The sequence below is a fragment of the Telmatherina bonti genome (genome assembly GCF_933228915.1).
Source record: "Telmatherina bonti genome assembly, chromosome: 7".
Classification (NCBI taxonomy): Eukaryota; Metazoa; Chordata; class Actinopteri; order Atheriniformes; family Telmatherinidae; genus Telmatherina; species Telmatherina bonti.
Genome location: NC_136625.1, coordinates 30,841,200 through 30,866,984, shown reverse-complemented (window position 1 = coordinate 30,866,984; position 25,785 = coordinate 30,841,200). Strand labels below are relative to the sequence as shown.

At 37.6% G+C, this 25,785-nt stretch overlaps 2 protein-coding genes across 2 annotated transcripts; both read left to right on the top strand.

Moving 5' to 3' along the window:
* On the top strand, positions 1-25,610 carry casp8 (caspase 8, apoptosis-related cysteine peptidase). Its single transcript, XM_079243858.1, has 23 exons — positions 1-157; positions 1,353-1,494; positions 1,637-1,812; positions 1,974-2,079; positions 4,152-4,281; positions 4,515-4,567; positions 4,659-4,725; positions 4,893-4,957; positions 5,051-5,148; positions 7,034-7,061; positions 7,254-7,999; positions 8,427-8,550; positions 19,258-19,401; positions 19,925-20,100; positions 20,269-20,374; positions 22,503-22,632; positions 22,866-22,918; positions 23,004-23,070; positions 23,248-23,312; positions 23,400-23,511; positions 24,008-24,135; positions 24,344-24,729; positions 25,348-25,610. Exons 2-23 carry the CDS (start codon positions 1,387-1,389, stop codon positions 25,481-25,483), a joined length of 3,204 nt encoding a protein of 1,067 aa, XP_079099984.1. The 5' UTR covers positions 1-157; positions 1,353-1,386; the 3' UTR covers positions 25,484-25,610.
* Positions 11,271-16,096, top strand: catip (ciliogenesis associated TTC17 interacting protein). Its single transcript, XM_079244146.1, has 9 exons — positions 11,271-11,494; positions 11,749-11,934; positions 12,042-12,097; positions 12,518-12,604; positions 12,776-12,943; positions 13,035-13,153; positions 15,465-15,541; positions 15,624-15,697; positions 15,855-16,096. The coding sequence occupies exons 1-9, from the start codon at positions 11,380-11,382 to the stop codon at positions 16,041-16,043; spliced, it is 1,071 nt and encodes a 356-aa protein (XP_079100272.1). The 5' UTR covers positions 11,271-11,379; the 3' UTR covers positions 16,044-16,096.
* Positions 25,611-25,785: the final 175 nt, after the last annotated feature.

The following is a 25,785-nucleotide window of genomic DNA, read 5'->3' as shown; positions in this document are numbered from 1 at the left end:
AGCTGGACGAGTGAAATAGACTAAATAAAAGGATAAAGTACGACATCTCAGACCAGACTAGAGTCGTGGGTACTCTTGCTATCCGCGAGGATTAACAATTTTCTCTTCTTTTTCTCTTTTCTGGAGACTGCTGAGTTTGACGGGAGACTTTTGATCCGTAAGTGAAAACTTGCGTCACTTTGCGTCAAGTTTTTACGATGAACCGCAGGAGTAACGTAACAAAAAATTCCTATAGTAGTAAACCGTCGACGTTAAAGTAATTTAACTTGATTTTTAGTGCCACAGTCTTATATAAAACCATTTTAACATGTTGCAGTCCTAGGTTGTAGTAGTATTCTAGTGTTAAAGGTGGCAGTGGCTCAGGTGGAAGAGCTGTCTTGTGACAAGCTGCCAGTCTGCGGTTCGAGTCCTGCTCCCCATGGGACATGATGATTGTTCCTTGTTGACAACGAGGTCCAAAGTTGGATAAATGCAGAGTTTTGCGTCAGAAGTGTTAATCTTGTGCAACAATCCTATGGCAACCCCTTAAGGGTCCGACACTTCGAAAGGAAGGGACACATATATGGTTTTCTGTGAGTTTCGCAATGTTTCGGTTTTTTTTCTTCAGGAACCACAATATGGCTCATTGGCTTTAATGGAATTACGCCAGGCCAGTTGTCTATACCAGAGTAGGAAAAAAAAAAACATTATAGTTAGACAGGAAAAATAAAAAGAGAAAAATCACACAAACTACCTTATTAAGTCTTGCATTTACTCAAAATGGGCCAGTTGTTCAAAATATTTAATCTGGATTTGGAAATCCCATTTTTGGGTATGCAGGGTCTGATAATCTATGATATTATTATTATGATTTCAAAGCAACATTGTATTAAATCAATCTAATCCAGATTCACACTTTTTAAGATTTCCAAAATCTGAATTATCAGGAATTAAAACTATGTGGGTTACCAGCTATGTAACAGAAAGCAGGCTGAAAAGCCTTTAAATGTTATTTGTTCTGTGACAAAACACAAAAATTATTTTTTTAAAAATCTGTTTCTATTCATAATTTTATTATCTCACATCACAGTAAATAAAAAGCTTATTCATTAACAACTATATTGTGGATATTTTGAGAACATCTAAAGAAAAATGCTCAGTGTCCCTCTCTGTTAATTACACACCTGAGCCTCATGTTAAAGAGTTTTAAGGTCAGAAAGTTTTGTAATGAGTCTTTAAGGGAATTGTTAACTACATTTTGTGATTTGAAGTTTCCTTTATTTGACTCTATGAGTTTCAAATACTTTCAGCAAACCTTTTGATTTTTTGATAGTTTTGGTTCTATGTTTCTCATATTTATTTATGTCTGACAGCCATAAAGTCTGTGCTAGTGACAGGCGCCACAAGATGGATAAACTGGTCCTGTACCAGATAGATGAAGAGCTGGGATCCTCTGAAGTGGAACAGCTTTGCTTCCTGTGCAGTGATGTTATCAAGAGGAGGAGTCTGGAGAAGGTGAGTTTTGCAGATGAATTTTTGCTCTTGCATTTGTCTCACTGTCATGTCTAGAAAACAAAAAATAAAGTCTGTCTAAGTCTAAAGTTTCTCTTTTCAAAGCATCTTTTGGTTCATGTGTTTCTGGGTTGTGTCCATACAGGTCAAAGACGCTAAGGCTTTATTCACTATACTGGAGGAAAAAGGCCTGCTAGATAATAGTGCTTTCCTTTGTCAACTGCTGGAAACCATCCATCGAGTGGATCTCCTCCGTAAGCTGCAGAGTAACACCAGTTCACAAGTGGAAACAGATGCTGTTCCTATCCTATCTACCTATAGGTAAAGACACTAAAAGGAAGGTTCAAGTATGGAAGATATATGGAGTAAATTTCAGCAGCTGTGCTTCTGAAATTGTTTCATTTTTTTATTCCAGAGTTCTTTTTTGTTTTTTTTGTGTTTCCGTCTAATCATCAACATTTTCATTCTCCTTCTCGTTGCAGAGTAATGCTTTACGACATATATGAAGACATTACTAAGGACAATCTTGACAGGATGAAGTTTTTGTTGACGGAGAAGCTGGGCAAAAGGAAACTGGAGATTAGCAAAGTAAGAGCGCTGACACACCTTGACACACTCACCTGGAGTGCAAAAAAAATCTTACATATACATACATAGATAGATACATTAGCAACATGACATATTGTTAATAGTTAATTTACCATTTGTTCAGAAATAAACATTAGACATTTTTAAATTCTTTAAAGGTTGAAATGTTTTAACAGATATACATCTGAACAAAAGTGAAGAATAATTGATCGTATAATTCTGAATAATTATAATGAATAACAATAAGTTATTATGCAGTCATCACCTGAGTCTAGGGCCGAATGATTCCTGCATGTAGAAAATGTGGACTGTATAAGTGGTTAAAGAGATACCATGTAACTTTTGGCCACTGAACGTTTGTTATGAAAACGTCAAGCTTAGTCCTTGGCTGATGGGAAATTACAGTAGCACTGCTTCCTGCTGAACATTGTATGAAAATCATAAAACTAAACAAGCTAGTTGCTAATGGTTCTGTTTCTTCTTTGATATTTACATGAATTATAGGAAAGCTATTGTGCCCTACTTGTGCAATATGTTTATGGATTCATGTTAGCTTTGGTACAAAGGCAATTAGTTGCAACTAGCCAAATTTATTTTTCTACTAAGCTAAATGCATAGTAATGGTATACTGAAAAGCAAAATAAAGTCGTATACTGCAACGTTCTGCAGCTCATTGGGCTCATACTGCCATCGTTTTGAATAAATGCTGGCATAAAGATGTAAAAAAGTTTAACACATTTTAGTACAACAGGGAAAGAGCTAACGTACCAGTATAATAATACTGGGGCAAATAGAGCTGGTTTTACACCCACACTGTTATCAGACTCCAGCAAGCAAATTGTTTTTTTTTGCTACAATTGACTTGTGTCTTTCATCTAGAGCAATTACTTTCCTGCTTTCTCTTTCTGTCCTCCTCAGACACCATTTTCACCTTCTTACTTCGTTCAGCCATGACAAACTTTTGTTCAAAGCCAATAAGAAAGCAGAACAAAGCTAAGCTTTTTGTGTTTATAGTAGTGGCGCCATAAAGCAAAGCGCTCCAGGTCACATGATGAGAAACGGATCCACCTCTGTTAAGTGACAATGTCTGGTTTCTGAAGACGACAGCCCCCTCGGCACGCAGGCACGTGTCAAGCTCTGTATATTGACCCCAAAAATCATCCATTATTTCTCACATTAGGCTAATGGTTGTTTTGTTTTTGTTTTTTTTATTAAAAAATTAGTTAGACATAATATTAAAAATACAAAACAGTCATCTTTTTTTTAAATATATAACTTCCAAGAACAAACCCAGCCTGTTGCACCATAAAAAAAAATTACAGAAACAATAATAATTTAAAGATTAAGTTACTCATATAAGATAAGTGAGTAATCCACATTTATAATCTGGTCCAAAATAGGTTGCCAGATATTGAAGAACTTATTAACGCATGTATCATTAAGCTAATGTTTTGGTCAAAGGTTGCAGGTATCCCTTTACATGCAGAATATCATAGAATTTACTCATATGGTATGAGGGTGTGGTCCACTGTCCCTTCTAATATGAGTTTTTCAGGGTCTCTGGGTCAAAAGAACAACAAAAGTAAAATAACAGTAAAACATTTTTGGAGCAATGTGACTCCCCATCTTTGTGATGTCACTTGCACTGCAGGGCTCAAGTTTCCCCCAGGAAGTGTGTGATGCTAAGAGATAAACTGAAACACCAAACTTGTCCAAGAAATAATCCCCAAATGTTTGAGCTGTGGCTGGAGGCTGGCCTTAAAAAAAACATTTAACATCCCCCAGAAAAAAATAATTCAGGGATTTAAAAAACACAAACATAAAACAAGAATTTGGGGGGGGGGGGGGGGGGGAAAGAACATGTTTCATAAAGGCCAGCTATATGTGAGCACCTCCTGGTGGACATTTTTCACTTTGATTCTGAATAACATCTGACTTGTTTTCATAAACAGCTTTAACAGTAAATTATCAGCTTCTCCAGAATTGGTTACAGATTTACTGTGAAACTGCTAAACTTTTATAATTACAGATTTTAAAAAAACATAAAACACTCCTCTTTTTACTATTTGCAGACCGCTCTGGACGTGTTTACTGAGATGGAAAAGATGGAAATAATGTCCAAAACAAACGTTGACGAACTCCATAGAGTGCTGCAACAGTTTGATCAGAAACTGGCAATGACTGTATGGAATTACATGCAAGGTATGTCCCCCTCTTCCACGTGGGAATGAAGGCAAATGTTAGTGTTCCTTAAGGCAGATCTTGATCAGCTTTGTTTACAAGGTTGCAGATTATTTCAGGAGCAAAAAGCCCAAAGTTGCTCATGTGTGCAGCAAGCATCTTACCTTGCTGCTCTGCCTCCAGTTCTGTGTGAATCACTTCGCAGTGATGCTTGACAGGCTGCACTTTAAAACAGTTGCCATTTCTCTTTGCAGGGTTGCAACAACCACTTCAGCAGATCCGGCCTCATGTCAGCATGGATCAACAGGTATGTATGTGGAAATCTTTGCTTAATGTTTAACAGATAATCATCCAGTAAATTAATTAACTGATAGCCATTACTTTTTTTCCTCCCACAGGAGCTGAATGACATTGCCACTCTGCCACCTCAATCATTTCTGTCCATAGCTGATACTCAGCCCAGTTGTAAGCCTTTAAAAAAAAGTTTATGTATTGTTGATTTTTATTTAATTACAAGCAACATATTTATTTGCACTAGCAGCCATTTTAAATGACTTTTTAATTACAGCTTCAAAACACTTTTGTTCCTTTCTTAATGCCATGTTGAAGCTAATTCTTCATTTGTACTTCAGGTGGAGGAGAGAGCATTTACTCTGATGCTAACCCAGAAACAGGGTTGTCATCTCTTACAGATGAGGTAACCCTCTTGCAGACACACTTTCCTCTCATCTGATGTTTTGTTGTCAGTGGTATAATGATTTATCTGTGTGGTTGTGCTTGTGCCTTTTAGAAAGAGAAGTTCTTTCGGACTAGTAACCCTCAGTTTGTGACTAGTCATCAACAAATGGTCCACTTTGAAACCATGTGCAAGAACCCAAATGGATGCAAGTATGTTTTGTTTTTGTTTTTTAGGTGCATTCACATCAGGATAGTACGCTAGACTCCATCTGATTGGTAACTTAGTTTAGTTGGGGAGCAGCAACATTATTCCGGACTAAGATTGTGTTTAAGCTGCTCTTCTCAAATAAATCTAACATTTTACTAAATATTCAGATCTGCATCAGATCCCACTGGTCTGGGTTAATCAGATTTCTATCAGAACTTTTTACAAATTCTTCCTTGTCTGACCACGTGCTATTTCTCTCATCCACAGCCACCTATCGCCCCAAACCCTTGTACATTTTGGTTGTGTTTACCTGCGTACACTCAACCCACAGTGCACTTTGTTTGGTAGTCTCCTTCCTTCCTTCCTTCCTGCACATTCACATTTCCCCAAACGAATGGGACTTTCTCAGCAAATAGACTAGAATTCAAATCAAAAAGGCTGCTGTGACTGTGCACTTAGAAGACATTCACTTCAGCCTTTTTGATTCAAATCCTTGTCCGTTTGCTCAGAAAGTCCACTTCGTTTGGAAAAATGCAAATGTGCCAAACAAATTTGGATTTGGATCAAAGAAACAGTCTCGGTCCGTCCACAAACACATGTATCAATTTGTTTCAAGCACACCAAATACAGGAAGCAGACTGCAGAGTCAGGTCACTACCTGCATTTGGTGTAATACTGCATTATGTGTAAATACATAGCAATTGCGCAAGGGGTCCACTATCTGTTGGTCATACTGTGCCCATTGTTGCACTTATGTCTGCAGGATACTTGCATCAGACAAAATAAAAAACAGTGATAGATTTGTCTCCATGTTTGGCTTTAAGGTGGAGGAAACAGCATTTTCTTCTTCATGTGGGTCTTGTCTTCTGTTTTGCTAAATACTAGTAAAGTACCACCTTTGGCAAGAATGAGGATAGAAGCTGTGTCCCAACTGTGCAGAGCACTTATGCTATGAAGTGTTCTACATAGTCTGTAGACTCCAGAGTGCACTTATTGTCAATAAAATGAGACAGCCTATCTAGTGTACAATAATTACCCATAGTGCTCCAGTCCTCCATGGCCTAGCTATTACAAATGCCATGTTTATCTAATTAGTGATCCCATTCTTTCACAAAAAAAAGGCAAAAATGATTTTTTAAATGACAGAAAATGCCATTAATTATTTTATTTATTTTCATTCATCCTTGTGATTAAATTACAAACATGAAGAGGAGGCAGTCCAGACGAGCTCTCCCCGGACTAAGAGCGCAGTGAAGCTCTCTGCTCAGGCTCACAGCTCATTCTGTCAAGCTGGCGTTAACTTCAGTGAAAATTAATCCTGGTTAGACTCATGTAATTAAATCCATTTGTGGTTAATGGACACAATGCTGCCCCCCCCCCTCTCCCAACTTGTCTGCTGGGACAAATATGTATGTGACATTATAAAAACCAAGTCCTCACCAGCACTCTGCTGCTCGTTCTTTCATCAGGCATGCAATGAATTTTGGGAGAAATCAGGCTACAAAGGATTCATTTCAAGCTAATTTGGAGCCAAACAAAGTGCGGATTTGAAGGAGTCGTTGAATTAGGACAGCACTTGACACGCCACAATGACGTATGCAGTTGACGAATCCACACTTTGAATTGTGCAGACCCTAAACTGAGACACAGCCATATTAGTGTAATAGTTTGGCTCATTTAACCAAAGTGCAGCGTGAATGTGATCTCGGTCTGCATGGGTACATCCCCTGCAACTGAGCTGAGTCCCCTATCGGACTGAGTCTAGCAGACTGTCCTGATGTGAATGCACCCTAAATAGTAACATGGTCTGATATAAGTCTACATGAGTATCTGACTGCACCTTGATTATTCAGTGCTCATTGCAAACTATTTTGCTTCCATTCTAAGGCAGGAGGACGACATAAGCCAGAACAAGGTGAGCACATAATACTGAGTCAGTACATTGCTGTATGTTTAAACTTGGATTTAATGAAGGGATATAATATATAGATTAAATGTTTCCTACTCGTCCACATCAGAAACAGTTTTGTCTCTATTTCTAGTCAGCGCATACTTATTAGTGTGTTGTAACACAAAGCTCATAGTTGTTATTATTTACTGTTTTCAGGAGGATATTTATCACTTGCAAAGCCAGCCCGTTGGTCTCTGTGTGATCATAAACAATGAGAATTTCCACGATGGAACACAGAGAAGCGGAACGGAGAAAGATGCTCGTGTGTTTCAGGCACTTTTTCACATAATTACCACAATTGTTGGTGGTTTTAAGCTTAACTCTTTTCTCTTGTTCCTAATGACATCCCCTGCAGAAAGCCTGGCAGAAGTGTTCAGCTGGCTTGGATTCACTGTGCTGATGTGTGAAGACCAAACCAAAGACGAGATGGAACAGACAATGACATACTTTGCCTCTCTGACTGACCTCATGCCGTCGCAGAACTTTAATGTTCAAGAGTGGTCCGCCAGCAGATTTGTCCCTCTTGAACGGGTTCCTCGGCACGGTGATGCCTTCATCTGCTGCATTCTGAGTCATGGGCAAAACGGGGCAGTTTTGGGCATTGACAGGAATCCCCTTTACATTAAGAAAATTACAAGTACATTCAAAGGGACATGGCAGTCACCCCTCACAGGCAAGCCCAAAGTGTTCCTGATCCAGGCCTGCCAAGGACTTAGGAAACAGCAAGGGGTGCTGTTGAAAGATCTGGAGACTGATGATTCAGGTTTACTATGCATCCCCAAAGAAGCAGATGTTCTGGTTGCTGTTGCCACTGTTGAAGACCATGTGTCGTATAGACACCGTACTAATGGGAGCTGGTTTATCCAGTCTGTGTGTCAGCAGCTGAAGGAGCACTGTCCCAGGTAAATAAAAATTCTAATTATATATATCACCTAAATATCAAATACATCCATAGTATTTCATACTTTTCTTAAAGACAATGCAATCTTTGTAAAGCACAATAAGACTTTGTTTTGTGACTACAGTGAAAATAATTTATATTTAGTCTTGTGTCTGCTAAACCACTGTTCAAACAAATGACCACTTTGCCTTCAACTTTTTTGTTTCTGTATTAGTTGTTCAATTCAATTTACTAAATTTAATCAAATTAATATTCAAACAAATGAACAAATCATAATTTTTAGTTTTCTTAATTGTATATAATTCTCCACCATTTCTGTATAAGAGATTTGCATATCTGCCGATATAATTGGTGCCTTCTTGTGCTGCTGTTTCCTTATCGTTGCATTGACAGTGACATGCATTTGCCATTTGTACACATCATTGCAGGGGCAAGGACATCCTCACCATTCTGTCCTATGTGAATAATGAAGTAAGTCAAAAAGAGGCCGGCAATTTTCCTGGTGATGAAAAGCAGATGCCTGAAGTGAGGTTCAACCTGAGAAAGAGACTTGTGCTGTCGCCACCTCACAAGTCAAACTAAACCACCAAAAGTCCTGCAACCAGTGCACTATTTACCTCTGAAGTAAGGATGTATAATTAACTCAGGTAAATGGTTTCTTTAAATAGGTTTTTATTAGGATTTTAAAAATTTTATTTATTTTTTTACTGTCGCAGATTTTAATGTCAAAGAATATCAGAAATTTAAGTGGAATGATTGTGTGACTGATTTTATTTTCGCATCTAAAAATCAGAAACTAATTTTCTTTCTGTAAAAGTAATTGTATGATCTGTGCATAAATCACTGAACATTTAAGACTATGCACAATTCACATTTCAGTCAAGATTATGTCTTTTTTTTTTTTATTTATCATTGAGGTTTTGGGGCTATTTTGTAATTTCCCTCTCGGATAAATAATAATTTCTTCCCAGTAGATTTAAAACGAAGACAATTCGTAAACAATGACAGTGCTGCATTGTTGTAGGATATATGTTTGTGACACATGATAAATATTAAATCACTATTTTGCTTGTTGTTTTGTTCATGTACTGATTTAGTTGTGTCTTGTGTAATGCTAATTTTGCATGAATACCTTGTTGTGTAATTTAAGCTGTCATTTTTACCCTTATCTTAAAACTTTTAGTCGTCAAAATGTCATATTTTTGAGCTGCCATCTGGTACCTAATTTTACCTGATTACTCTTACTTATGACATAGTTACTTGTAAACCTGTCTTTTAAACCAGTTTTTAATTATTTACCAAATGTATTCCTGATGTTTTGTATTGGTTCTGTTTCCCCTTCCTCAACACTGTCTTTTACATCTCATCAACAACATAACCTGATCATTACTTGCACCTCCGCAACATGTCGCCTCTGCCCGTCCCTCACCTCTCACTCCGTAGCTATACTTATCCACAGTCTTGTCACTTCCAGGCTCTTCTACTGTAATTACCTTCTGTTTGGGCTTCCCCAAAAAACCCTCCATAAACTTCAACTGGTTCAGAAAGCAGCTGCCGGGGTCATTACAAGAACCCCATCCATCACATCCAAACTTAAAACACACTTGTTTAAACTGGCATACTCTCTGTAACATTTCCCACAGTCTCTGATTATCATTGTTTTATGTATCTTTTATTTATGTGTTTTATTAATAGCCTATATTGTTGTAAGGTGAGTTTGAGTATCCAGAAAGGTGCCCAAACATAAAATGTTTTATTATTCCTCCTCTTCCCGAATGTATTGGTGGTTGGCAAACAAAATTATAATGCACTACTGCCACCAGCTCGTAAGGGGTGTAGATAGATACCACAGAAAAGGGGGATAAAAGAAAAAAAATCATCACCTATATTTGAATAAAATACTGCTTCTATTTACCTTTTCAATGATAATTGTGTTTGACATCCCAATACCCGCAAAGCATATGCACTTATTTTCCATCTGGTGTTTTATTGCTTCTCAAAAAACCTACTGCTTCTGAAATCACCTCCGTGACCTTGGGTCCTGCCAATAATAATGTATTGTAGGTCAAACTTGTTTTCCTCTACACAGAAAAATAACAGTTATGATGGATACACTTTATTGTAGAAATGTAATGACTCTGCTCCAAATGTGGTGTCTTACTAGAAAAACTTGGCTCCAAATCTGAACTGGAAGAAAATTTGGTGTCTTCTCTCTAAATATTTTATTGTAAATAATATCAAGGAAGTATGGCAATCAACCTTGTCCATGCAAAACATTTTTTACAATGATGCAAAAAGGATATTGGTGTCGATTGCTCATTCTGTAATCATTTTGTAGAAAACGTGCATCCTCTTTTCTGGTCATCTCTATTGTACTTTGTGGCAAAATAATATGTACATTTATTGTCCCAGAAATTTATTTCTTTTTTACTCTTGCATATGAATGTTGTTTGGTTAATTTTCCTAACTGTTGCCCCTTTGAAATGATCGGTGGTGAGGCACCTTCTTTCTGTCTTTATTTTTGAGCACAAGTACAAGGCCAAAAGTAGGCCCCCTATGAAACACACAATGTTGGTGTTAGGTTAAATTTGTTTAAGATTTACCAATGCATAAGATTCAAAAGAAGACACACATCCCAAGAATTTAACCTTTTAACTGCACCACAGCGCTCTCCCCCTGAGCAAGCTGTGTGATAATATCAACCCAGTAATAAGTCATGCAGTGCACTGGTTTGGCTGAAGGGTCATGTGACTAATGACTTCCGCTGGTTTACACAATAAGACTATTTGCTTTTCTGTTAAAGACTGGCAACATAATCCCGCCAAATCCAACCAATATCACATAATTAATTTAATTTTATTATTCACAAAATATCATATGGAAATATTCTATTCAAAATCCCTACTTCTTAATTTTTTGTAAAAGAACTCAAACTATTTTGTGAAAAAACATTATAAAAACAAAAAGCCGTAACCCCCCACAGATCTATGTCCGCTTTTTAAAATTCACGCCAGTTTTTTACTTTTTGACGCACTGTTCACGCTCTGTTCGTGTGTTGTTTTGTAATGAACTTAAAAACAAACAATAATAAGAATAAAAATAAAGAACACACTTGGGGATAGAAAAAAAAAGTAAATTTTTCTTCTTATTCTCGGACTCTGGACTCTTGGTGCGTCCTACTTCCGGATATGACTGCGCACTTTTAAGTAGTCCCGCGTCGTTACCATGACAAGTAGTATTCGTCCGCCGTCTCCGTGTCTGAAAGAAAGCTGTAAAGTGAATATATTGTTTTTTATTTTTCTTTTTTAAGGAAAGAAAAAAGCATAAACATTTCGTGGGAAGGGCACACGACAGGAACTTGTTTTAGTAAATGAAGGTTTTATGATGGAGGGACCACCAGACGATACGTCAATCTGTCCCGTTGCGGTGACGGAGGAAACCAAACACAAACATGAGTTTGCTTCTGATCAAGCTGTCACATTTATATCTAGTATTGGTGAGTTAGGACTAATGTGTAAAAAAGATATGCGTGTTTGAGTTTGCAACACTTGCTCGTGGTAACTAAAATGCAAGTAAAATGTTTATGTACCAATTACATTTGATGTGTATTAAAACTTCTAGCAGTTTTTGTATATAACTCGCTACATAAACATGAAAAGTAGTGTCTAGAAACTTTAACTGCAAGAGATCAGTTCACAGAAATGAGAAAGTAGGCATTGAATTGTCTTTAAGAGTGCTACTTCCTGTCAGATCCTGCAGAGCTGCAGAAGTGTGTGTTTGCTGAGTCTCTGATGAGGGTGTCAGAGGACGGCAGAGACGTGGGGAGGTTTAACGTGAACGTGGAGTTTACCTGCAGACTCCAGCAGCCCTGTATGCTGGTGCATGCTCAGAGCCAGGGGGCGACTGGTGGCTTCCCATTTGGCATAACAGTGACAGGTGAGAGAGGCAGAAGCACCACAGATTAGACAGTCTACACTGCTTTTTTTTTTTTTTTTTTTACATTATCCTTACAACCTCTTTTCTCCTACTTTTGACCATTCAAGCCTACCTAACTGCTGAACTGGAAGTGCTGGAAGAAGACTACTATGAGTATCTCAAAGTGAGTTATTACAATCATAGCAAGCTCACCTGGAGCAGCAATTGCTCTAAAATTCAATTCATTTCAATTCAGCTTTATTTGTATAGTGCCAGTTCACAACAATGTTTGTCACAGAGCACTTTACATACACATAATTTCAAGCAAATTCATACATAGCCTTTAATAGAAACCAACTGATAGCATTGAATCATGACTTTGATCCAATCCCCCATCCTGAGCATGCACGAGGCGGCAGTGGGAAGGAAAAAACTCCCTTTAAACAGGAAGAAAACCTCCGGCAGAACCCGGCTCTTGGAGGGCAGCCATCTGCCTTGACTGGTTGGGGTGGAGAGGACAGGAAAGACAGAAAGAAAGAAAGAAAGAAAACCTTGCAGTCTATAACTATTCACCTGTTTTATTTTCTTCAAAACATGTTTTCAGCTTGAGACCCACACTGTTGAAAAGAGATGTCACATGGTGCAGCAAGATGGTCAGATGAAGGTCAATAAAGTTACTACTGTGGAAGGGGTAAGACGATAAAGTACAGTTCAAGTCATCCTTAAAAAAATGGCTGTAATTAACAGATGCTATCCATACTATCCCCTTGTCACACTTCAGCTGTCATAAGCTCTCTTTTTCATACATTTAACTTGGAGATGCTACTGGATGCCATACTTCTTTGTTGTGTATACAAATAAGGATGTAACAGAGGAGAGTGTATCATACCCCATGTCTACCCTGAGAGGGCTGGTATCTGAGGGTTCCCACTTTCTGCTGATGCGTCTGATTGCTCTGAGAAGAAAGGTGCCAGAGCATATGGTCTTTATCTCCTTGGACCAACAATTAAAAATTATCCGCACTATCTTTGTGAGTTATAACAGCTGTTCGCATTTTCCTGGACCATCCCTGACATTTCTGAAACATGAAATGTGATAGTTTTTTATGTTTTTTGGGTCAGAATGACCTGGGTTTGAAGCAGCTGGAGGTTGGCAGTGACGTGTTGGAGGTGTTTGGGGTGCAGAGGATTGTGGCAGAGAAAAAACCCATCACCTGGCAGTGCTACTTTCTGGATGACGGGTGAGCTAAGAGACTACAGCTTGGCAGCGTCATCTGATCAAACTGGTTACCTCTGTAAATTGTGCACTCTTGTGGTTTTTGTAGTGTTTGCAACCACAGATTAACATCATATAACATCAACAGGATTAATACTTGAATTAAAATTGAATTGTAAATTGTAGTCTGATGAGACTTTGAAACTGAAATCCTAGCTTATATCAAGTTAGTAGCTTTGCCAAAAGCGGTTTATGTTTTTGGTCTCAGATTCCAATGATGAAAACCCATTTTAAACTTTTGACTTTGTGCCAGTTACTTTTCTATTACATTTTTTAATTTTTTCTATGAACAAGAACAGTTTAACGGAGTCTGTCTCTAGATGGGTATCTGTTCATTTGTTCACCACTTAAAGTGGAACTATTATGTGCATTTCGGGCTAATTTAATCTTATTTCCGAGACCAGAAGGGCTGGGATTGATCGAGTTATTGTCACAAATCGCTTTCTTTACTTCAGACCAACCCTCTCCGTAGGCTGTCAGATCAGCCTGTGGGCAAAACGAGTGGATTGAGACTCTTCCGCATTAAGCCCCGCCTCCCGCCACTGCACTACATCGGGAGCGCGCACCGCCGTCATTGTAACATCTCATAAACAGAAGGATTAAGCTAATATGAACTCAATAAAAAATACAAAATACAATGTCAACACATAGCATACAGCCCTACATGTTGGAACCTGAATCAGACCCTGAAAACGAAGTGGAAAACAGCAACCCACAGCAACGAATGCAGCAGGATGTCTCTCTTTGGTAAATTCACCAGCCATCGTTGGAAATAACTTTATCCAACGTTTTCCACCCGCCTGATGTATTTGTACATGCCCTTGTTAACCAGTAGAAGGTAACCAATCACCGAACCTTATCCCCCGGGACGTCATAAGGATTTCAAAGTAGGAAAAACTCTCTAAAACGATGCATTTTTCGTCGCCATGAAAACCGAAGGAGAGCGTGATGGAACTCAAACTCAAACATGCGTTTAGTTGATAAAAAACAGTGCCGTTCACATGTCTGATGAGGATTCAACACTGTAACACTGTAGAAAGCTCAGAAAACTCCAAATACCATAATAGCACCTCTTTAGGCAAATCTGAAGTCATCCTTTTTTTAAGGCACAAAAAGAAAATTTGAATCAGACTCATTTTTATCGACTAATTTGAACTGCATAAATTAGTATTGATAGCAGCAGTATACACTTTGTGACTATTTCAGTGGAAGATATGCAGTAGTTGTCCTAACCAACTATTAAATATGTATATTTGGCGTTAATATATCCTTTTAATTCAATAAGTTGATTTCATGTTCATCTGTTTTACATATGTTGGAAGAACGGAGAAAGAAAAATATAAAAAGTATCTCTCTTTGGGTGTCACGGACCCCCTGTTAAAGGCTTCCACTATGGAGAATTTAGGATCTACCTGCAGCCAAGTCCTAAGATGTTCAGTACCTGTGTTACTTATCCAAACTGTGCTGAATTAGAGATTATCAATCATACACAATCATAATAATTCCTTCTATTCCTTTGTCTAATGAAAACAAACTTTAAATTCCTGTTTTGGTTTCACTTGGCAGAGCTTACCTTTGAACTATGGAAATTCCGCTTTTCCCAGATACTGATGAATCAGCACAAAATAAATTATGATGTTATAGAAATTACTTTAGACACACACACTGAAGTCAGGCATAAATTATAAGGAGGTATTTAGCTGACTGTCCCATCACCTGCTGTTTTCCTCAATATCTTGAATTTAATAATAACAACAAGGATGTGGCTTTCTGCAAATGAGTTTTCACACCGCTTTTCGTGTAGCACTATTGGTTTTGTTTTGTTTCTTTGTTTTTGTTTTTCAGGACACCTGCAAAGTGATCAAATATCCTTGTGATCACTCATAAGCTTTCATAGAACTAAGTCAGGCCAGCAGGCTTTACCAGGAAGTGTGTGCTTTCAGTTTACCATGATAATGTGAACAGAAGTGTGTGAACAAGCTCTAAATGTTATCTTGATTAAGTTCATACCTAGATTTAGTGCTATCCAGCTGCGACAGATCATCCTGGAAGAATATAAGCATTAGATCTGAACCATGACAGATTGTGTGTAGACTGATCTCCACCATCTTCCATGTTTTTTTGGTTTAATACACAATATGACAAATAAAAGAGGAATATAAATAAAACTGACTGATTGTGGCAAATACATGGTTGGCATTAATGCTCTCTAAATCTCTGTGTAAAATTAGATATTTGAGGTTTCAGGTCATTATCCCATATATTTCCCTGATCAGGCACTTAGTCAGCCAAATGCAAGTGGGATCACCTGTCACCATGAGGCTTCTGCAGTTACCATCAACGACAGACAAAGGTAACTATTATCGTAGACTGAGAAACAGGCTTTCCTGTTTATGAAAGGGAAATCACTTATGTGGTTTGTATGTGTGCGTAAGCACTAGGTTTGAAGAAGAATCCACTGGTGTGGGAAGAAGACATGCAGTTGCACTCTAACTTCCTTGACAGAAAGGTAATCAAAAATGTTCTTATTAGACATAACATGGTTTTATCATTCTACTTATATTTATTCTGGCCAAATGCACCACAGTAACTACTGTATAGTCTAAACATTTTATCTTACACTCAAAACAACCATGTATGAATGTGTGTCCATGTGTCTGTGACAGGAGGTGCTACAGGCGGACCATGCTTCGTACCTGAGGCAGCACCCAGAGATCCGAGCCCTCATGTCTGACTTCTTGCAGTTCTTGCTGCTGAGGAAACCAGATGATGTCATTGTGTTTGCTAAAGAATACTTTCTCAATTTTGCCTCCTGTTCTCCTCCGGAAACAAAAATGAGCATGCACCCACTCTGAAAGCACTCTCCAGGGCAGATCTTACATGCCGACAGTTGTCATTTTATAACTTTGTGCCCATTTATTATATTTTACTGTAAAGAATAAACTTGTATGATTAGTATGTGTTTTTACAAGATGACATGCTTTGCTTGACTGCTTTACAAGACTGATTTTCTCTAAAGACAGGACACTTTTGTTTCCTCCACATGAGTTCCAACATCTCCCATTTATTGATTTTAATTCAGTTTTATTTAGCTTAAGATTGGCACATTGGAAGATTCTTTTGTCACAGATTTATGTATATTATTGTTATTTCTTAGCAAAAACACCAGAAGACAGTCCTGAGTCTTCAATACTATCTAAATCAAATACAATTTGATTAAAATAGAACTTTTAACACTAGAGCAACACAATGGATTTACATGATAACAACAATTACATTTCATATGAAAATCATTTTAACATCAAATTAAAAATAATTTAAAAAAAAAAAAAAGTCTTCAAATACTAAAAGTGTATAACCTAACCAAATTAAAAATGCGCTCAAATTATTCATTACGAGTTACACATTTTTACAGATTAAACTTCTTGCTTTTTAAAAATGTCTCCCATTTGACAATATGTCTGGAGCATCTATGGTCAGAAGTCAGAAGATTGTCTCTCTCGCTGTATTTATTTATTTACGACGGGCAGAAAGGCGCTGATACCGGGGGTTTTCCGACTGAAACCCGGAAAAGGTTTTCTCATCAAAATAATAGCGTATAATATGATTCAATAAGTTCCAAAAGCCAAGACCACTTTGGGTAGTAGGTAAGCTTTCAAAAGCTGGTATGTAGAAACTTCGTGTAAGCTGGATTTAATCAAAGTAATGACAGACAGGAGATATTTACAGTCTCTCTTCGTCCTGTTAAGCTTTTAATTTAAAAAAAAAACAACAAAACAACAGGGCCTCGAGCGCTTCCTCTCAGAATCGGTCTAAGCTGAAAATGAAAGCCACTAACGAAGAAACCCAAACGCAGCAGGGCGAGTGAAAAAGGACTGCAACGTTGTGGATTTTTCCCCCCCTTTTTTTTTTCGCTTTCCTGGAGGATTAACAATTTTCCCTTCTTTTGTCACCTTTCTGCTGAATCTGACGGGCGGCTTTTCAGTCGTAAGTGAAAACTTGCGTATCTTATCTTAACAATGAAAAACTCAAAAGTTGTTGGTTTGAACCGCAGCAACAACGTTACGCAACACAAACTTCACATCATAGCAAAAACGTCGACTTTAAAGTGATTTAACTTACTTTTTAGAACTGCAGACTTGCATAAAACTACTTTTAACATGTTATTTAATACTTTTTGAGTAAAAAAAAAAAAAAAAAAAAGCTCGTACGTACGTGTACGTGAAGTAACGTGACATGCTTAACGAAGTTTGTCACGACTCCGTTAATAACAATAAATGTTATTTATATAGCTGAATAAATACAAACGTGAAAAAACTTTTTAAAAAAAAAAGAAAGAAAAAGAACAGAGTTTGAGCAACTTTGTGTAAAAGATAGTCACATGTAGAACAGGCGGAAATGGACTATTTGACTAGAATAACAAACAAATAAGCTTTGAACAACGTTTGTACTAAGATAACACCTTCCAGTATGGTGTCATGTAGTTATACAGTTAAACCAAACCACCTTAGAATTTACCTAAAGATGTAAAATTTGTCTTTTATTTTTAGTCTTGGTTATTTCATTACAATTGGTCATTTAAAAAAAAATCACTTGGATCAGAATTGTCTGGATTTGGAAATCTAATTTTTAGGTATCCAGAATCACAAAATTTCACAATTATGTCTGTTTTTTTCAAAGCGACATTGAATTGGATCACCCTGATCCAGATTCACAATTTTCAAGATTGCCAAATTATCAGGAATCAAAAGAATACATGGGTTACCAAATATGCAAACAACAGGCAGAAGAGCCAATATGGGGTCACTTTTATATGCTTTTTATTGTGAGACAACACACAAGTCAGAAACATCAATTTCTATTCATATTTTTTATGACCTCTCATCTGAGTCACAGCAATTGAAACAAACATATTTATGAACAACTGCACTGTGGATATTTCGAAAACACTTCTAATAAAAATAGCTCAAAGTCCCTCTCTGTGAATTATGCAAATGAGCCACATGTTAAAGAACCAGACCCACCTTTGGTATGCTGCCAGAATGAGGGACTGACTAAACATATTGTATGGGATGTCATTGTTTAAAACATATTTTAGACACTTCTTCTCTGATAAATCACGGGAAAATTGGTTATTTTGTTTGTGGTTGTTACTGAAATTTGTTTGGTGCTTTATGTTCTGTTTTTTATTTTTGCTTTACTATGCTAGAAGGTTTAATAGATGGCCTATGCCAACTTTATCCACTTGAAGGTAACAATTCAACGAGTGAAGTAAATATAAACATATGCACTGGATAAAAACAATCTATTATTTGACCAAATTTAAAGTTTTATGACATTTTCTTTCTGAAATCAACCTTGAAACCCAGCCCCCTGTTAGGATAATGATAATCCTGTTTTCTGAGATCAAACTTATCTAGATCCTACTGAGAAGTTCTGAACTACACAAACTGAAGGCTTTATCCAGATCAAAACTAAAACCAATTTCAAAATCCTTCTTTCCTTTTTGAACAAGATTTGATCTAATATGAAAACTCAGATTATGTTTGAACAACTGGCCCAGTGTGATCTTAAAGACACACAGAACACACAACTTTTTCCATTTTCCCAGTGAGGCGCCACCTATTGACAGCTGATTCGGCATCTATCTTAAATCCTACCTGTACTGTGAGTTAACTCCAGCAGGCAAACAACAGTCTTACAATGACTCTTGTTTCGTCCCTTTCTGTCTCTTTTCTGTATCAGCAACAGCGTTCACAACAGCCAGTATGTTTATATCCATTTTCTAGCTTGTAAAGCAAAACTCTGCAGCAACGTTATGCAGTGTCCCGGATGAAAAAGTTGTATAATACGGTTTTTTAGGCTCGGCTCCAGAAAATTTGATAGATATTACTGTAATAAAAAGTCCAGAATGCATAGTTTTAAGGTCAGATTGTTGAGTAATTCTTTAAGGGAATTATTACCTACATTTTGTGATTTGAAGTTTCAGCAAACCTTTTGATTTCTTATTAGTTTTGGTTCTTTGTTTCTCATATTTATATATGTCGGACAGCCATAAAGTTCTGAAAGCTGAGCACAGTCTGTGCTAGTGACAGGCGCCACAAGATGAATAAACTGGTCCTGTACCAGATAGATGAGGAGCTGGGATCCTCTGAAGTGGAACAGCTTTGCTTCCTGTGCAGTGATGTTATCAAGAGGAGGAGTCTGGAGAAGGTGAGTTTTGCAGATGAATTTTTGCTCTTGCATTTGTCTCACTGTCATGTCTAGCAAACATGCATCACCAGTACACTCTATAAATCCATATTTATAACAGACCTTCTAATAACAACAATAACTCCCCACTTTGTGACAGATAACTAACATTCATTTCAAAGCCCCTGTGTAAACTGGCACTGCATTTAGTCACATGTTGTATATATTGTAAATTTCTAAATTTCTATATTCTATATTGCCAATTTTACTTTAGATAGTTTTATTTATCTTTGTAAAAGTGTACATATTCCAGATTGCTTTATGGATAGTACCTATTCTATTTTATTATTATTATTTACTTTTTTTTTTTTTTTCTTACCTACTATTGCTGTTCTATTTCTTCCTCTATTGCTGTTCTGAGCTACTGTGACAACAGAATTTCCCTTGTGGATGAATAAAGTCTGTCTAAGTCTAAGTCTAAGTCTAAAGTTTCTCTTTTCAAAGCATCTTTTGGTTCATGTGTTTCTGGGTTGTGTCCATACAGGTCAAAGACGCTAAGGCTTTATTCACTATACTGGAGGAAAAAGGCCTGCTAGATAATAGTGCTTTCCTTTGTCAACTGCTGAAAACCATCCATCGAGTGGATCTCCTCCGTAAGCTGCAGAGTAACACCAGTTCACAAGTGGAAACAGATGCTGTTCCTATCCTATCTACCTATAGGTAAAGACACTAAAAGGAAGGTTCAAGTATGGAAGATATATGGAGTAAATTTCAGCAGCTGTGCTTCTGAAATTGTTTCATTTTTTTATTCCAGTGTTCTTTTTTGCTTTATGGTTTTTTTGTGTTTCCGTCTAATCATCAACATTTTCATTCTCCTTCTCGTTGCAGAGTAATGCTTTACGACATATATGAAGACATTACTAAGGACAATCTTGACAGGATGAAGTTTTTGTTGGCGGAGAAGCTGGGCAAAAGGAAACTGGAGATTAGCAAAGTAAGAGCGCTGACACACCTTGACACACTCACCTGGAGTGTAAAAAAAATCTTACATATACATACATAGATAGATACATTAGCAACATGACATATTGTTAATAGTTAATTTACCATTTGTTCAGAAATAAACATTAGACATTTTTAAATTCTTTAAAGTTTTAAATGTTTTAACAGATATACATCTGAACAAAAGTGAAGAATAATTGATCGTATAATTCGGAATAATTATAATGAATAACAATAAGTTATTATGCAGCCATCACCTGAGTCTAGGGCCGAGTGATTCCTGCATGTAGAAAATGTGGTCTGTATCAGTGGTTAAAGAGATACCATGTAACTTTTGGCCACTAAGGGCGTCAAACCTTAATCTTCCCACAAGCCGCACAACAGTCACAAATTTAAATACTCCATTATTGTTATGAAAACGTCAAGCTTAGTCCTTGGCTGATGGGAAATTACAGTAGCACTGCTTCCTGCTGAACATTGTATGAAAATCATAAAACTAAACAAGCTAGTTGCTAATGGTTCTGTTTCTTCTTTGATATTTACATGAATTATAGGAAAGCTATTGTGCCCTACTTGTGCAATATGTTTATGGATTCATGTTAGCTTTGGTACAAAGGCAATTAGTTGCAACTAGCCAAATTTATTTTTCTACTAAGCTAAATGCATAGTAATGGTATACTGAAAAGCAAAATGAAGTCGTATACTGCAACGTTCTGCAGCTCATTGGGCTCATACTGCCATCGTTTTGAATAAATGCTGGTATAAAGATGTAAAAAAGTTTAACACATTTTAGTACAACAGGGAAAGAGCTAACGTACCAGTATAATAATACTGGGGCAAATAGAGCTGGTTTTACACCCACACTGTTATCAGACTCCAGCAAGCAAATTGGTTTTTTTTGCTACAATTGACTTGTGTCTTTCATCTAGAGCAATTACTTTCCTGCTTTCTCTTTCTGTCCTCCTCAGACACCATTTTCACCTTCTTACTTCGTTCAGCCATGACAAACTTTTGTTCAAAGACAATAGGAAAGTAGAACAAAGCTAAGCTTTTTGTGTTTATAGTAGTGGCGCCATAAAGCAAAGCGCTCCAGGTCACATGATCCCATGAGAAACTGATCCACCTCTGTTAAGTGACAATGTCTGGTTTCTGAAGACGACAGCCCCCTCGGCACGCAGGCACGTGTCAAGCTCTGTATATTGACCCCAAAAATCATCCATTATTTCTCACATTAGGCTAATGGTTGTTTTGTTTTTGTTTGTTTTTTTTTTATTGAAAAATTAGTTAGACATAATATTGAAAATACAGAACAGTCATCTTTTTTTTAATATATAACTTCCAAGAACAAACCCAGCCTGTTGCACCATAAAAAAATTACAGAAACAATAATAATTTAAAGATTAAGTTACTCATATAAAATAAGTGAGTAATCCACATTTATAATCTGGTCCAAAATAGGTTGCCAGATATTGAAGAACTTATTAACGCATGTATCATTAAGCTAATGTTTTGGTCAAAGGTTGCAGGTATCCCTTTACATGCAGAATATCATAGAATTTACTCATATGGTATGAGGGTGTGGTCCACTGTCCCTTCTAATATGAGTTTTTCAGGGTCTCTGGGTCAAAAGAACAACAAAAGTAAAATAACAGTAAAACATGTTTGGAGCAATGTGACTCCCCATCTTTGTGATGTCACTTGAACTGCAGGGCTCAAGTTTCCCCCAGGAAGTGTGTGATGCTAAGAGATAAACTGAAACACCAAACTTGTCCAAGAAATAATCCCCAAATGTTTGAGCTGTGGCTGGAGGCTGGCCTTAAAAAAAACATTTAACATCCCCCAGAAAAAAATTATTCAGGGATTTAAAAAACACAAACATAAAACAAGAATTTGGGGGGGGGGGGAACATGTTTCATAAAGGCCAGCTATATGTGAGCACCTCCTGGTGGACATTTTTCACTTTGATTCTGAATAACATCTGACTTGTTTTCATAAACAGCTTTAACAGTAAATTATCAGCTTCTCCAGAATTGGTTACAGATTTACTGTGAAACTGCTAAACTTTTATAATTACAGATTTTAAAAAAAACATAAAACACTCTTCTTTTTACTATTTGCAGACAGCTCTGGACGTGTTTACTGAGATGGAAAAGATGGAAATAATGTCCAAAACAAACGTTGACGAACTCCATAGAGTGCTGCAACAGTTTGATCAGAAACTGGCAATGACTGTATGGAATTACATGCAAGGTATGTCCCCCTCTTCCACGTGGGAATGAAGGCAAATGTTAGTGTTCCTTAAGGCAGATCTTGATCAGCTTTGTTTACAAGGTTGCAGATTATTTCAGGAGCAAAAAGCTCAAAGTTGCTCATGTGTGCAGCAAGCATCTTACCTTGCTGCTCTGCCTCCAGTTCTGTGTGAATCACTTCGCAGTGATGCTTGACAGGCTGCACTTTAAACCAATTGCTATTTCTCTTTGTAGGGTTGCAACAACCACTTCAACAGATCCGGCCTCATGTCAGCATGGATCAACAGGTATGTATGTGGAAATCTTTGTTTTTTAATAGATAATCATCCAGTAAATGAATTAACTGATAGCGTTACCGTTTTCTTCCTACAGGGGCTGAACAACACCGCTACTGTGCGACCACAACCATTTTTGTCCATAGCTGATACTCAGCCCAGTTGTAAGCCTTTAAAAAAAAAAGTTTATGTATTGTTGATTTTTATTTAATTACAAGCAACATATTTATATGCATCAGCAGCCAGTAAATCATTGTAAATGACTTTTTATCTACAGCTACAGAAAACTTTTGTTTCTTTCTTAATGCCATGTTGAAGCTAATTCTTCATTTGTACTTCAGGTGGAGGAGAGAGCATTTACTCTGATGCTAACCCAGTCTTTGAGTCATCGTCTCTTTCCAATGAGGTAACCCTCTCGCAGACACACAGGTATCTCTCATCTGATGTTTTGTTCTCTATGGTAAAATTATTTATCTGTGGTTGTCCCTTTTAGAAGGAGTACTACTCTCTGACTCACAACCCTCGAGGTTTGTGCGTAGTCATCAACAATGAGAAGTTCATCGGGTCCGGTCTGAACTCACGTTCAGGAACTCACAAGGATGCAAGTATGTTTAGGTTTGTTGTTTAGGGTGCATTCACATCAGTACGCTAGACTCTGTCTGATTGGTGACTCGGTTCAGTTGATGGGATATCCTCCACTAGAGGCAAGATGTCATCTTGGGTGGAGGTCTCCACTCTCGTGCATGTTTTGGTTGTGTTTACCTGCGATGCTGCGCGCTCAACCCACAGTGCACCTTGTTTTGTAGTCTACTTCCTTCATTTGGTCAACTTGAAACAGACTGAGACCTGCGTTTGTAGGTAGACCAAGTGCGCTTCTTTGATCCGACTCAGATTTTGTTTGTGCAGTCACAACACCACAAACGAAGCGGACTTTGCGAACAAATGGAGGCAGATTCTAATCAAAACAGCTGATGTGAATGTGCCCTAACAGTCACATGGTCTGGTTTAAGCCGATATGAGCATCTGACTTCACCTTGCTCAATATGACTATTTTATGCTCATTGCAAACTACTTCCATTTGTCTTTTCCTATGTCACCCAGGTGCTCTGGAGAACCTGTTTAAACGTCTTGGCTTTCAAGTGGTAATACACAACAACCTGACTGGAAATCAAATTCGACATGAAATAACAAATCTGGGTGAAAGGGATTTTGTAGATGACGACGCCTTGGTAAGTGATGCCAGAGTGGAGTTGTATTCTTAAGACTAACATATTTAGCTTTTTATACATTTTAGGACTTGGGTATATTGTTTTAGTGTTTTAGCTAATCGAGAAGAAAAAATAGTTTACAACCAGCAACATTTATGGTAGTGTTGGTGGGCTGAATTGAAACATAGTACAAATGATGATACACAGCTGCTTCTCATCTCTCAATCAGGTGATATGCGTGCTTTCCCATGGAGAAATGGGGTCCATCTTTGGCGTTGATGAAAATGAAGTGCGCCTGCCAGAATTGACAGGGCCCTTCAAGAGTGGCAGAGCCCCCACATTAGCAGGGAAGCCGAAACTCTTCTTCATACAAGCATGCCAGGGGAAAAACCTGCAGATAGGAGTCACACCCTGCCGCACGAAGTCAAGACAGGAGGATATACAGATCTTCAAGACAGATGGCCCGACTTCCGTCCCAGAAGAGACCGTACCTTCGGATGCAGACTTTTTAATCGGCATGGCCACCGTGCCAGACTACAAGGCATTTCGAAACATTTACACAGGCTCCATCTACATCCAGGAGCTGTGCAGGCAGCTGGATAAATCAGCAAAAAGGTGAGAAACGGATGAAGCGCTGCTCTTGTTCAGAGCTGGTATTAACAGCTGTCTTTGTTGGTCGGAGTGTTATGTAAGGATGCATTCATTGCATTTTGCATAAAACTGTGTATAATACTTTCAGCATATTAATGATGTTGAAAAAAAATCATGTTCATTGTGTTTGTCTACCTTAAAAAAAAGAAAGGTAATAGTAAAAATGTAATGGGTCAAATGGAAAAAGCCAAAGCTAAAGTGGCATATCTCCTCCTGTTGCGGTTCAGTCATACATTTGAATAACCCAGTTCCCCTCCTGTGCTTGTATATTGGGATAATGACAGTTATCCATTTCATTGGCCTGGTTGAGCGAGCTGTGCATTAATATGCAGATTGTTCCTTCCTGTAACTTAACACAAAACATTTACAGTAACTGGGAAGACATTAACTATTTCAAATTTTAAACAGCCTTGCATCCAGGAAATAATTTTCAGAAAGACAAACTTTGAACATTTTCCTTATGCCAGATCAGAAAGCATTTTTCCCAAAGATCGGTCTTTAAAGCCTTGTTTTGTCACACACTGTTTCCCAAAAAGTCCTTCACTATTTACTATGATTTCTTCCCTCTTGTTTTCTGTGCAGCTCAGAGAATGATGACATCCTCACTGTCCTGACACGCGTGAACAGGGAAGTCAGCAAAGGAGTGTATTCAAACTTCAAACAAATGCCTGAGCCCAAATACACTCTGACCAAGAAGCTCGTCTTCAAATATGTGTGAGCTGTCTGGCACCAAGGACCAGACTCTTCAAGCTCATTAAGACTTGAAATTCAGTTTACAATATATATGGCATGTATGTGTGCATGTGTTTGTGTGTGTGTATCAAATGATTGAATTAATTTGTATTTTGCAGAAAATCATGGATATTAAAATGTCATGTCATTTTTGTGTTTTTCTTCTTGAAATATATTTTTTTCAAAAATGTCTGTTTTGTTTTAATTTGATCATCACAGGCCTGTATATTTGGCAATAATCAGATTATTGACTGACTAACCCAGCCAAGCCCAAGTCCCAACACACCT